Source organism: Podarcis vaucheri (genome assembly GCF_965113315.1).
Source record: "Podarcis vaucheri genome assembly, chromosome: 4".
NCBI lineage: Eukaryota > Metazoa > Chordata > Lepidosauria > Squamata > Lacertidae > Podarcis > Podarcis vaucheri.
Window position 1 is genome coordinate 63,795,367 of NC_138762.1, and position 14,988 is coordinate 63,810,354.

Below are 14,988 nucleotides of genomic sequence, written 5' to 3' on the forward strand. Positions count from 1 at the left end.
ATAATATGACTCTAGGAAATACCATTGTTTAAGCAGGAGTTTTGTGAAAGAAATAAAATAAAATAAAACAATACATTTATCCATCTTTTCCTGAAAGGAATGCAAGGTGGAATACATGATTCTCCCTCTCAACAGGGAAATGTTATGAGCCTCAGTGAAATTTCCCCTTAATTTGGATATGGAAACATTTTAAAGGAAAGTTGCACACCATAGTTTCTTTTATTTTTTTCCATTTGAAAATTGTTTTCAGTTTTCTTGTTAAACTTGACAGTTTTGGGTTCTGTTCGGGTATATATTGAGGATGTAGTTGAAAACCCTCTGAATCATAGAAATACATATGGAAATACATATGTTCTAAGAAACGTCTGGTTGCTAACATCATTATATGAAAATATGCAAAATGCATACACATAAATACATGGCTTTCAGGAGGAAGACGAAAAAGACTTTAAAATAAACAGAATAACATCATCAGAATGAAATAAAAGCTTCCCCCCTTTCAATTATATGTCTCATATGCAGGGCTTTTTTCAGCTTTTTCCCTGCCCCTCTCAGGTGGGCACCATTGCCATTCTAAGAGGATGAGGGAAGTGTTCATGGTGAGTTCCGGCACCTATTTTTTCTAGAAAAATAGCACTGCATATGAAAGCCAAAATACACAGTAATAATAATAATGATGATGAAGAAGAAGAAGAGTTTCTAACTAGACTGTGGGCTTTGAAACTAACTGAAGGTTCATGATAACTGTTAATGAATGTTGGTATTTCTGTGCTTTCATTGTCAACTAGAGGGTGGTATCCAAAGCTGTCTGTGTGTGAATGGAATGGACTCCCACTTGTAGAATGGAATGGACTCCCACTTCAGCTTCCCCTCTTCCCTCACAGCACCCCTGATGTTCCCTCAAAAGGGACTCCAAAGGATTAGGTGACCATCTGGTGCTTGGGGAGCTGCTGTAGGGAAGAGGGGCAATTGAAGCCCCATTATATGAGTGGAAATCTGTTTGTGCAACATTGAAGGCTGCAATAAGCTTATAAAGCAAAACCTTTTTCTGAATTTTGGTATCTCATATTGTTATGAATCTGTGGCTGTAAGACTTAATTAAGGTTGGGTTGTTAGAACTGGGAAATAGCCAAACTCATGTGTATTTAAGGTGGTCCCAAGTGTGTGTTAGGGTACAGTAAGAGGTGTGGTGGGCCCACAGGTAAGTCTTTTTATTAGCATATGTGAAAGCTAATTAAAGCAGGCAGACATTTCAAGTTGTGACCCTTCCTTAGGAAATTCACATAAGTTAGGTGCTAATTAAGTCAGACAAGCTTCCCTGAGATGATCGCCTGGTGAGCAGATAAACCATTGGGAAGTACAGAGCTCAAAGGGGCTAGGTGTGAAAAGTTTATTCAAGGGATAAGAGTGTAGGGTTTAGATTGGCAGGGAGGAGTTAAGGAATAGAGTTACTAAGCAGTGGGGTGGAGAAATAGTTAAAAAAACAACGCAGGATGCTGATGTCTGTTTTGAACCCAGTGCTTTGGCTATGGGCTCTTGGAATGTAATGTTGCAGATCCCTCTATTGGATTCAGATTGTATATATGTGTCAATAAACCATGTATCATAAAGACACCGCAGGCTCTGCTGTGCCTCATTGAAGGGGAACACAGACCTGGTACTCCTGGAATCTTAAACTCAGAGATTGGGATGATGTGTAACAATATAACCATTCCATTAACATGGAAGGGGCTATGCAAAAGCAACCGTTTTACATAGGTGTAAAAATAAAAAAGGTTATAGCATTAACTGAGGCAGTTCTGAATGCAGTATGTTTCACTGGCAAGTGTAAATACGTACTGGTGGTATGCTGTGGCACATCATATATAAATTATTGTTAAAAAAGTAAGTCTCTGGAAATGTAAAGCTGTACAAATTACTGTACAAATTATCCAAGATGGATATGTGTGTGTTTCATACCACTCCTCCTTCAAGCAGTTGTAAGGACTTTACAGCATAATTTGTCTTCACTAGCATGTTTAATTAGGGCCAAGTCAGGTTTTTACCATCCCGGATGTTCTTATTTAACATGCATTGCCACCTCTGCTAAATACCTAAGCCTATTGTTCATGCCTGCTTCAAAGGGAGTTGTTTGATATGGCTGGCTAACAATGTTTGTTCTCCAAGGAATTATAATTCCGAAGTAAGAAGCACAAAGCAAGGGTTGCCATATTTTGAAGAGCAAAAAAAAGGACACATTTGCCAACTTCGACTTTTAACTACTTTTACTACTTTCAACTCTCATTTTAAATACCCCTATTATATGTAGGCTATAGAAGCTGTGATATATTGCTAGTAGCAATGTTCTTAACTTTCAACAACAAATAACCCAACTTCGTTGCTGTTAATGAATTTGCAGTAGCATAATTGCTTTAATCTTGAATTGTTGATATAGGGAAAGGAAGAAAGATACAACATTCCTTAGAAAGTTAGGAGTATTAATTAAAATGAATACTTGTTTACTTGAGGAGATTATGGCTGCAATCCTATACACACCTGGGAATAAGCCCCATTGAACTCATTGGGGCTTACTTTTACATGGACATGTAGAGAATTGCACTGCAAGACTGTAGTTTTATTTGCACTTACTTAGAAGTAAGACCTATTAAACTCACTGGGAATTAGAAGTAAGCATGCATAAAATACTGTTGCTATTTATATTTAAATTAATTAAAGCCACCAGACTACTAATTGCTCTAGTCTAGGCACCAAATAAAAACGTTTAAAAATAAATAAATTCCAGTTTCTGTTCTGTATCAAAAAGTTTTGGGTGGGGATATATAATTGCATGTTAACGTTAAATGAAATTTGGTCAACTTGTCAAATGAGTTTTAGGGATGTAACCACAAATGATTTTTTTTTAATTAAACATATTGTATCCAGCCTTTTCCAGTAGAGCTCAAGGCAGCTAATAGCAATAAAATTTAAATCATCATAACTTTAATTTAGAATTAGATATCTATAATGGGTTGTGGTTAGAGTAAACCCATTAAAACCAATAGGATTTAAGTTAATCATGTTCTCAGAGTATGACAATACATTAAGCACACAATTTACACTGGGGTTCTATTCTAGGGATCATGCCTAAAGCCAAAATCACATATAATCAAGCCCATTCGGTTCAGTGGTGGGTGAGATTACCAAAGTCATTTCCCCTGGAACCCTGACCCTTTTGATATTTTTGCCACACACGTAAAGCCGAATGCACACAAGTTAAATGTGCATAAGTTACAGTCTTACTGTACATTGTTTATAAGATAATGAGTTGGATCCAGACTTAGGCTGCTGTTCTTTCAGCCCAGCCAGGCCTCAAGAGTGGAGGAGACCACGGCATCTATAGCCCTGCCATGTATGGTTGCCAGGGCAGACCAATTGCTGTGCCAGTCTAGACCTGGTTCAGCAGCTGGATATAAATCAGGCCTAATGCTATCACACAACTGAAGCAGGGCTGGCTTTGCCCCACATCCTTCCTGCCTCTGGCAAGCTCTATTTATGGTTTTTGTGCCTGGTGAGGGGATTCTCCCCTTCTGTATGTCCACACATGTGGTGGGCAGAAGGGGAAAGTCCACAACAGAAGGCAGAGCTCCATAGTGGCATCACTCCAAAGGCAACGGCAGCAGGAGGCAAACAGAGGCGGACAAGAAACTTCTGTTCAATCCATATGCCCTTGCCCAATCTGACACAAACAACAAGTAACCCAACTTAGTTGCTGTTAATGAATTTCCAGTAGCATAATTGCTTTAATCTTGAATTGTTGATATAGGGAAAGGAAGAAAGATACAACATTCCTTAGCCAGTCATACTACTGCAATCCTGAAGTCTGCACACCCCATAGCAAGTCTGCCCCCCATAGCAATAGCATCGGTATGGAGGGGGGGCGGGTTGGGAGGGAAGTGCAAGAGATTACAATAATCTGTCACTGTTAGTTATTCAGTGATGTATTTTCACACTACTGCTTAGTAGATATGCTAGTGGTGTTTCATGCAAGTTAAAAACATTAACCACTTTCAAGGCACTGTCATTTATTGGCATGGAAAACTTTTCTGAAAGAGAATAACCTCTGTTTATTTGTAGGTGCATATACAATTAGGCTGCCACCCATTCCTTGAGGAGTTCATTTAATTATCATTTATTCATTCTCTCAGAAGAGCTGAACACTCAGCCTTAAGCTCCATGTTAAAAAGTATTTTACTGCATTTCCAATTTGGCGAATAAATTTGTATTAAAGGATCTTTGCCTGATCCCAGGGGATGAAGCTGATAAATAGACTGTTGCTGGACAAGAAGCATTTTTTAGACAAGTAACATGTTATGCCATTGAACTAGAACTAGATCATACCTATATAGAGAAAATCCATTAGTGACGGAATGATACTAAAAATGAAATATGAAAGCTACATTTTAAAGCTAATACACTAGTGGTTAAGTCCAACACACATAGCTAGATAATTAATTTGTCTCGATTGTCACAGATTACGGCTGCTTCTTATTAGGATTGTTGTTTTTATTCCTTGTACAGTGGATCTCCTGAGTCTGTCTGCTGCATGTGATGCCTTGGACCAGCACAACCTCAAACAGAATGACCAGCCAATGGATATACTCCAGATCATCAACTGCTTGACTACCATTTATGATCGACTCGAACAAGAGCACAATAACCTAGTCAACGTCCCTCTCTGCGTGGATATGTGCCTCAACTGGCTTTTGAATGTTTATGACACGTATGTGCGGGTAGACTTCAGTGACACTTGCTTATAATGAACTTTTGTCCTTGCTAGAAAAATGAATGGCTCAGAGCTGGCAAGCTGGTGATCAGAGTGCAAGTTTAATACAAGCTAATAGCTTAAAGGCTATTCAGCAAATACTTTGGTTAGTTTTGGAGCCCTGTGCAGTTCTGTTATGAAATGTGAAACTGGGAAATGGCAGATTTAAATAGAATGTCCTATATAATTGGGGTCAGCTTCTGTCTCATTTGTTAAATCATCTAGTAGGCCCTTCAGGGTGTTTGTTTGTTTCTTTTTGGTCTGGTATATGCTTTCAGCCCCACTCCGCAGAGGATTTACCATGGCATGGTTAAAATTGTCTTTTTTCATGAGACGCCACATCACAAAAAAGCTGTTTTATGGGCAAATAAAATATTGTCAGTTCATTTCAAAAAACACAACTAACTGGTTTTAGTTTAATTAAAGGAAAATCTTCAGTTAAAGAAATGGTTTACAGCATTGGAATTCCTCCAGATCCCAACAATTTTTCATCAAGTTTTAATTAAGATAATCATGGACTGCTAAATTTTGTATTAGGAACTGCTGGTATCTCCAGCAGTATCCTCTGGAGCTACAATTTTTCTTCCTTTCCAAAGTCTGCCCCAGTTCTAGTTTTGTTGTAATGTTATGATAGTCTATCTCAATTTTATTGTGTTTTGTTTAATCTGTAGGTGCAAAGAGAATGTCTATTAGTTGCTAAAATAATTTCTTTATAGAATTCAGTTGATGTAATGGTTTATTTCTACCAAATATAAATGTAATTTTGTATTTCAGCACAATATGTCTTTTATGACAGGAGGCAAAGGCAACTCAAAAGTATTATAAAAACACTTTTTGTGATTTGTTTTTTTCCTGCCCTTCACCCTAAGGTCCAACAGCAGGTTACAGTGTTAAAGCACAATCTTAAAACAACTTCTAACCATAAAAATAATAAAATATTTAAGTAGGCATTTAAGAAATTACTATGCATTTTCATATTAAAAACAATGACATACCCATGGGATAGGATTTCTAATACTTAAAAGACTGCTGAAGACTGCTGTTCAGCATACATGAGTGAATTGTGTGGCATATGGAGAAACAAAAGAAGTCATAATTCTGAAATTTAAGTTTGTGAAGCTTTGTTTATCTAATAATAGCTACCCTTTTGCAGAGTTATAATCTGTTTGTTTTGTAGGGCTTTTCCATTCCTTTTGAGTTTTTTCTTAACTTCTAAGATGTTCATTGATGCATTTAGAAGTAGCAAATATAAATTGCATGTATAATTCACATATTTGACTGTATTATTTTTCTCCTTTTCCTGTGATTTAATTTCAATAGGGGTCGAACAGGAAGGATCCGTGTCCTCTCTTTTAAAACTGGTGTTATTTCCCTCTGTAAAGCACATTTGGAAGATAAATACAGATGTAAGTCAAGTCACTGTTTACTACAGAAATGCAGCATTTAGAAGCAGCAAATACTTGTTTGTCAGCTCCTTGCATATTCTAAACATTCCCCTTTATTTTTCAATTTTTAAGCAAACAGGTATTTCCAAGGGGTGATACTCAACTAAGTTTTGCCCAGAGCAGGCATTGAAACTAACAGACTTAGCTTCATCACATTCATTAATTTCAGTGGATCTACTATGAGTAAAACTTAACTGAATACCACCCAAGGTATTATGCTTTTTCTACTGCATTATATTTTCTATGAAAATTGATTGTAGGTACTTGGGAGCCATCCATTAAATCCTTCACCTGAAATCATTCTTGGAGTACAGACTCAAAAATCTAATTGGCACAAGGAAGCAGTTGTGTGGTTCACTGAAGTCCCACTGAGCTGTTTTACGTGCCCCAACTTTCAGGAAGGACAGTCTGCAAAGGAGACTGACAGGAACATCCACTGAGTGGAGTTGTACTCACATGACATAGCAACCAGCAGAAGTCCCCCAGGAATGATCTCCAGGGACTTGGGAAAACCTCCAGAGCAGCATGAGAGGTAGCACATGAGGAAGGGGAAATTGCTGAAAATTGCCTCTCCTTCTGCTGGTGGGAGTGTCATGTGAGTGGCTTATGTTATTCCAAAAATTACATTGTTGAGTGAAATCAGGGTATGTAAGGTATATTCCATCCTCCTAAATTTTGGAATCTACCATTCTGTTTAAATACTTCATCTTAGAAAAGTGTCCTAACACTTAGGATAATAAGATAGATTCTGATAGAATCAGAAAATGTTTATTGAGACTGACTTGATCTTCAAAAGAAACGGGAGTGAGATTTCTCAGAAGATCCCACTAGTTCAGGAATGGGAAAGCTTTGGCCCTCCAGATGTTGCTGGACTACAATTCACATCAGTCCCAGCCAGGATGGTCAGTGGTAATCAGTGATGTACTGCAATATCGTAGATAAATAGGTACCACTGCAGCGGTAAGGTAAAAGGCGTTTCCGTGCACTCTGGTTTCCATCACGTGTCCCGTTGCACTAGAAGCAGTTTAGTCATGCTGGCCACATGACCTGGACAAACGCCAGCTCCCTCGGCCTGAAAGCGAGATGAGCGCCGCACCCCATAGTTGCCTTTGACTTGACTTAACCATCCAGGGGTCTTTTACCTTTACCCTTGTACTTATTATCACACGGATGCCAATTATTATTTGCATTGTGTTTCCTTGTGGTGTTCTTATCATTCCTAAAAGTTGAGCAACACATGATAACTCTGAAACTCTCACAGCCTGATAACATCAATTCTCCTGCCAAGATACTCTCTACAACTATGATGGGAATGGAAAGTGCCCCTTTATGATGTAAACTAAGATCAGACTTGGCTAGGAAATGGTGTCTTAAATAGAAGCAAAATAAAATCAGGTGTTAAAACTGTACTAGTAAATTTCTATACAAGACTAAAGCTTTTCTATAATTGTGCCCTTAGTACAAAATGAAATATTAATGAGTCTGCAGGAATATAACCATATTATATCTGTTTTTAATGCTTTAAAAAATAAAACAAGATTTATTCAGGTCATGTATTGGTAATGGGTAGTGCCAAATAAATATTTCAGTTGATCATAATCTCATTTTTTTAACTGTTACAAACTTTAACATACCTTCAGATATGTACTATATAACTCTTTTGCAGTAAATTACCGTATTTTTCGCTCTATAACACGCACCCCACCATAGCACGCACGTAGTTTTTAGAGGAGGAAAATCCGTAGGCATGCCACCCGTAGGCATTTCCTTCATAACACGCACAGACATTTCCCCTTACTTTCTAGGAGGAAAAAAGTGAGTGTTATGGTGCAAAAAATACGGTAAATTTACATGTAGTACAATTCCTGGTATTAACATTTCCTGTGGGCAACATGGTTCTGTAACACAGAACTCTTTTTCTTTCTTCCAAATATATTATTGGATTCCAAATGCCAAGCTTTTGGATTTTTTCAACTTTTGATGCAAATCAGAGTTTGGAAATCCAGTTTGCAGGCATATATCATTGTGGAATTTTTTGGTAACTTCATTCCTTTATTCTGATTGTGAACATCTTTGCATGCAAGTTATTCCTATTTACTTCTGTGACAAAAATCCTAAAAAATGTATATACTTAAAGCATTTCCTCACAAATTTGTTACCTATATAGGATAATGTGCACTAGCAGCAATAAAATTATGGTCTGCTTTTTTGGCCCAAACAGTTTTGATTACCAATGGTATTCTTTAATATTTAAAAATTATTTGAGTAACTTTACAATTCTCAGCTTTGACAGTTATATATTTTTGACATTAATTATTTAACTTATTCTTGGACTTCCTTGCTTTTGTTTTGGTTTATGTGAGTTAAAGTGTAATAGTAATTGGCTACAAACAAAATCTGATTCAAAATAGTTATTTCAGAATTGTCTACTAGAGAAAGTCAAACCACTAAATAACCAAACAAATTGTGAACAAACCTTATGAAAACTCTGAACCATTTATCTGTACAGTGGTACCCCACAAGACGAATGCCTCGCAAGACGGAAAACCCGCAAGACGAAAGGGTTTTCTGTTTTGGAGGCGCTTCGCAAGACGAATTTCCCTATGGGCTTGCATCGCAAGACGAAAGCCCATAGGGAAATGCTGGCGGTCGGGAGCAAAGACTTTCGCCCACAGCCGGCCTTCAGAAGAGGACCTCTTCTGAAGGCCGGCGGGGGGCAAAAGTCTTTGCTCCCCCCCGCCTGCCTTCCCCCCCGCCTGCCCCGGGCGATCTTAAAATGCTGGCGGGCGGGAGCGAAGCGTTCGCTGCCGACCCCCAGCATTTTAAAATCTCCAAGGGACAGCAGAGAAGTCTCTGTCCCGGGGAGATTTTAAAATGCTGGGGGTCGGGAGCGAATCGTTAGCTGCCAACCCCCAGCATTTTAAAATCTCCCCCTGTCCCGGGGAGATTTTAAAATGCTGGGGGTTCGGGAGCGAAGCGTTAGCTGCCGACCCCCAGCATTTTAAAATCTCCCCCTGTCCCGGGGAGATTTTAAAATGCTGGGGGTCGGGAGCGAAGCGCTGCCGACCCCCAGCATTTTAAAATCTCCCCGTGTCCGGGGAGGTTTTAAAATGCTGGGGGTCGGGAGCGAAGCGCTGCCGACCCCCAGCATTTTAAAATCTCCCCGTGTCCCGGGAAGGTTTTAAAATGCTGGGGGTCGGCAGCGCTTCGCTCCCGACCCCCAGCATTTTAAAACGCTTTTCCGAAGGGGGGGGCGGGGACACCTGCCCCAGCTGCCCCACTTCGAAAAGCTGTTCCGAAGTGGGGAGGGGGGGCAGGGACGCCTGCCTCAGCCGCCCCACTTTGGAAAGCTGTTCCGAAGTGGGGAGGGGGGGCGGGGACGCCTGCCCCAGCCGCCCCACTTTGGAAAGCTGTTCCGAAGTGGGGAGGGGGGGGCGGGGACGCCTGCCCCAGCCGCCCCACTTCGGAAAGCTGTTCCGAAGTGGGGAGGGGGGGCGGGGACGCCTGCCCCAGCCGCCCCACTTCGGAAAGCTGTTCCGAAGTGGGGAGGGGGGCGGGGACGCCTGCCCCAGCCGCCCCACTTCGGAAAGCTGTTCCGAAGTGGGGAGGGGGGGCGGGGACGCCTGCCCCAGCCGCCCCACTTCGGAAAGCTGTTCCGAAGTGGGGAGGGGGGGCGGGGACGCCTGCCCCAGCCGCCCCACTTCGGAAAGCTGTTCCGAAGTGGGGAGGGGGGCGGGGACGCCTGCCCCAGCCGCCCCACTTCGGAAAGCTGTTCCGAAGTGGGGAGGGGGGGCGGGGACACCTTCTGAAGGCGGGCAGGGGGCGAAAGTCTTTGTCCCCCCTGCCTGCCTTCCCAGGGGCTTTTAAATCGCCCCGGACAGCGGAGAAGTCCTCCGCTGTCCGGGGCGATTTTAAAATGCCGCCCGCCAGCATTTTAAGATCGCCCCGACAGCGGAGAAGTCCTCCGCTGTCCCAGGGTTTTTTAAAATGCTGGGGGTGGGAAGAAAAGCCCTTGTCCCCCCCCCCCCAGCCTTCAGAAGAGGTCCTATGGGAAACCGTGCATTCCTATGGGAAACCGTGCATCGCAAGACGAAAAAACCGCAAGACGAAGAGACTTGCGGAACGAATTAATTTCGTCTTGCGAGGCACCACTGTATCTCTGACAGCAAATTTGTTTATACGTATTATACAGTTGATAGTTTCCATTGTTTTAATGGATTTTGCTATACATCTTTCTTTTGCCTCCAGATCTGTTCAAACAGGTAGCTAGTCCCACTGGATTCTGTGACCAGCGTCGTCTAGGCCTCCTCCTGCATGACTCTATTCAGATTCCAAGACAGCTGGGTGAAGTTGCTTCTTTTGGTGGCAGTAATATTGAACCCAGTGTTAGGAGCTGCTTTCAGTTTGTAAGTATACTTCTGCTTATTGCTATTGGTTTTTTAATCCAAATGTTATTCAGGGTAAATAAACTCAGGCGATAAGTGTGGAGATCAGAGTATGCATGTTTGTTTATTTAATATTTAGTTTATTGAAACATTTTATTGGATGGGGCCAGGCAGTCAGAATATGGCAACTCTGCACTCTAAATTGACACAGTATCCATCAGATTAAATGTAAAATACATCAAATAAAGAATGGTGTTGGGAACAAGACCTGTCCAATTTTATCTGTTATTTCCATTCTTGCCCTGCCTTTCAACCCAAAGGTCCACAAAATTAATTACAATCAAAAACATTTAAATGTTTTTTACAACTAAACTAAAACTGTAGAGTCATTGGCATGAGTAGTGAGGAAAATGTGACACTATATCTCAAAAGCCGTATAGCATAGCATAGTATTTTGACTTGCATTTTTGAGTCACCCTGCATACTTCCTGAAGGAGAACATTCAAAATATGCTTCACTCCTAATAGATGTTAATCTTGCTTCTAACACTGCAAAGCCTGAAGCAAAGAGGGGAAAAGTTCAGGTAGGAGATAGCAGATACCATGGCAATATACCCTAGCTTCCAACACTTTAACATAAAGAACTTTCAGTTTACCTCAGGAACTAACCATCAGCCAGTGAAATTTCTGAATTGCCATTAAGTCACCCCGCAAGTCATCCATGGTTCTGCAGCAGCACAAGGGAAGTAAGCGGGGATTTTAAGTTGGTCTAACTTTTGGTTTTTCAAATTCAAATACATTTTGTTTTAAATAAAAGATCAAGTATGTTTTTCCATGGGCGTTAAGGGAAAACTGATGGTGAACAGCAACAGTTACTTTGGCAAAGTATGTTTAGAAAGTACTGAGACAGAGGTCTGCAGTGGGAGACAAAAACAACTCATTAAACTGAAGGAATAATAAACTGAAGGGACAGAATTAGCATTTCAGAGAAGTACCAGAAGAGTTCATTATTTTATGACCTCTCTTTAAAAAAATGCTAAGAAGGGTCTGTCTGGTCAATGCAATTCACAATGTGAGGCAAAAATAACTTTTGTCTTTGTAATTGAAAGGGTCACTGGAGGGAAGAAGCAAAAGAACCATTATGACTCTTCCTCCTCAAGTTTTAAATTCCCACTTCAAATGTTAGACCACACGATGCATGATAAAAGAGGTTTTTCCTCTCAAAGTGATCACTGTGCATTTCAAGAATGTATATCCTTCCCATTGTGTTCTTTTGGCATGGAAATAGACCTTGTGGGTGACCTCACTCAAACATCATTAATCAATCTGCAGGCCTCTTTTCATGTTGCTTAAAGGTTAATGTATTGTTTTGTAGTACAAAGTAAGGAGTCTTTACTTATGATGGCCATAATTAGTTGAGGTTTAAAAAAGATTAATACAGTATATTATACTATTTTTAATATTACATTTTTTCCAAAAATTAAATAAATATTGGCTATCCACAGGTTTAAAATTTAGGTCAGTTTGGTTCCTGATGCTATATGCAGTGGTACCTCAGGTTACATACGCTTCAGGTTACATATGCTTCAGGTTACAGACTCCGCTAGCCCAGATATACAGTGGTGCCTCGCAAGACGAAATTAATCCGTTCCGCGAGTCTCTTCGTCTTGCGGTTTTTTCGTCTTGTGAAGCACGGCTTTTAGCGGCTTAGCGGCTATTAGCGGCTTAGCGGCTATTAACGGCTTAGTGGCTTTAAGAAAAAGGAAACAAACTCGCAAGAACTCGCAAGACGTTTCGTCTTGCGAAGCAAGCCCATAGGGAAATTCGTCTTGCAGAACGACTCAAAAAACGGAAAATTCTTTCGTCTTGCGCGTTTTTCATCTTGCGAAGTATTCGTCTTACGAGGTACCACTGTATTACATCGGGTTAAGAACTTTGCTTCAGGATGAGAACAGAAATCGTGCAGCAGCAGCCCAGCAGCAGCAGGAGGCCCCATTAGCTAAAATGGTGCTTCAGGTTAAGAACAGTTTCAGGTTAAGAACAGACCTCCAGAACGAATTAAGTTCTTAACCCGAGGTACCACTGTACTGGGTTGCACCAGTACTTAGTTATACTTAGAGCTAATTGGACTTTTGGGCCCAACATGCAGCTTGATAAATAGGCATAAAGATTGCTGTTTATTGCTTATATCACATATGTCAACTACACCTATTCATGGAAAACAACAATCTTGCTGCTACTGCCCTTTAGCATACTCTGCATAGCCCCATCTAGGAAGTGTTACAGCCTAAGGTAGAAGGAAGGAACATGTTGTTGTTGTTTCGTCGTTTAGTCGTGTCCGACTCTTTGTAACATCATGGACCAGAGCAAGCCAGGCACTCCTGTCTTCCACTGCCTCCCGCAGTTTGGTCAAACTCATGCTGGTAGCTTCGAGAACACTGTCCAACCATCTTGTCCTTTGTCGTCCCCTTCTCCTTGTGCCCTCAATCTTTCCCAGCATCAGGGTCTTTTCCGGGGAGCCTTCTCTTCTCATGAGGTGGCCAAAGTATTGGCGCCTCAGCTTCAGGATCTGTCCTTCCAGTGAGCACTCAGGGCTGATTTCCTTCAGAATGGATAGGTTTGATCTTCTTGCAGTCCATGGGACTCTCAAGAGTCTCCTCCAGCACCATAATTGACAGTGGGTGCATTATGTTGCTAATAAAGTTAACTGTTAGTTGCATTAAGCTTCCAGGCCCAATTCAATGTCCTAGTTTAAAGAGAAAGTGACAGACTCTTTATGACAAGGCTCTATATACTTCAGAGACACGTGAACTTTAAAAAACATTTCAGAAGAGCCCTCTTCAGAAACATCACTATTTGAGAAGTGAGAAGTAGGGAAAGGGACTTGTCTCAAAAGTTCTGGATTCCTTTTTTGACACGTCCACCATTGTTTGTTTTTGCTGAATATTATACAAAGGTTGTTTGTTTGCTGCTTCTAGTGAGTTTGTTATCTTTTTGTTTTTTTATCTTTAAATGCTGTATATTTTGAATTGCATTTCATCGGTTATGGTTGTGTTGTTTGAAATTTCTTCAGCATGTATTTGCAATATTGAAAGTATTTGTGCACTATACATTCTCTCTCTCTCTCTCTCTCTCTCTCTCTCACACACACACACACACACACACACACACCTCTTCACAAATCTAACTCAAGGACTTTTCATTATTAATGGGAATTGGCTGGAAGTGAGGTTTTTATGCTGATAACATCCCTGGTAATAATTTGCAGTGATTTCAGAGAGAATGAGAGAGAGAGAGCCAGCAGCAAATGTACTGTATCAGAATCTGTTCTCCTGGTCTCAGTGGCTTAGGCATGCTGGCAACAACCTTGTCTGTCATGCACAGCAGCACAAAAATGTAATGTTTACTGTACCAGGAGATAACAAGGGGTGGTGAGGAAATCTTCCTGATCTTTGTTTGAAATGCAAGTCCTTGAAAGTAGCGGGGGCGGGAAGTCTTGTTCTGTCAACATGCATGTGCTCACAGCATTGGTGTTTGGAATACTCCCTTCAGCTGCAGCAAAAATGCTACAACTGCTTCAAGTACATTCTTTGTCTGTAAGGAATGAGGTGGCTTTTAAAAAAAAAAATTGCCACTTTGAAATTATTTTTCTTTCCACAAGCTTGAGGACTCATGCAGCGCCTAGGTTACAAACATTAAAAAACGATGTACAAAGAGTAGCTCTTGGGAGGCTTCATGTGGAATATAAAATAGAACTTGACTTTGCTTATTCATTTATTTAGTTCTCTTTCTTTCATCCCCCCATAACACACAAAAAGCTGTGGCAATAACAACAGTTTAAGGGCAAAAGGTGCAATAAAAAGAGAGGATTATATATAGGAATGGGAATTATACCTCATGTCTGTTGAACCCTGTCTGTTGAATGTCAGCTATAAGATAGACTTCTAGAGAAATATAATGTTTATGCTGTTCAAATTTGGCATACAGGTGGTGCAGATGAGAGGCTGTTCTGTTTTCAGCCTGGGGTGGAACATGGTGAAAAAGACAGTTCCTGAAATGTGGCTTATCTTACATCATGCTCAGTGGTAGATCCCAGGCTTTTCAGGTCACTGGCACTGATTTTAAACACGGCCTGAACACAGCTACAGTCTCACCAGATTTCTGGTTTCCTTAGACCTACTTTCCCCTATTTATAGACTCAGAAGCAGCATTCTGTAAAGTTGTTGTTTGACTATTACAATAATGTGTTTTCCTTTTACAATGCAAACTTGTATGCTTCAGAATACTTAGCTAGATGAACCAATTGTCTCATTCATAATTTTATTTGTAAAATTTGTAAAAAAAATCATGCTCAAAGT

The 14,988-nt window shown here is 40.6% G+C and overlaps 1 protein-coding gene across 13 annotated transcripts in view; it reads left to right on the forward strand.

Moving 5' to 3' along the window:
- The window catches only part of DMD (dystrophin), a 1,048,023-nt gene that overhangs the window by 984,389 nt on the left and 48,646 nt on the right, over nt 1–14,988 (forward strand). For all 13 annotated transcript variants that reach the window (XM_082219922.1, XM_082219929.1, XM_082219924.1 and 10 more), the window contains 3 exons: nt 4,558–4,759; nt 6,122–6,207; nt 10,495–10,652. In XM_082219922.1, coding sequence (XP_082076048.1) covers nt 4,558–4,759; nt 6,122–6,207; nt 10,495–10,652 — 446 coding nt within the window. The remainder of the gene's footprint in view (nt 1–4,557; nt 4,760–6,121; nt 6,208–10,494; nt 10,653–14,988) is intronic.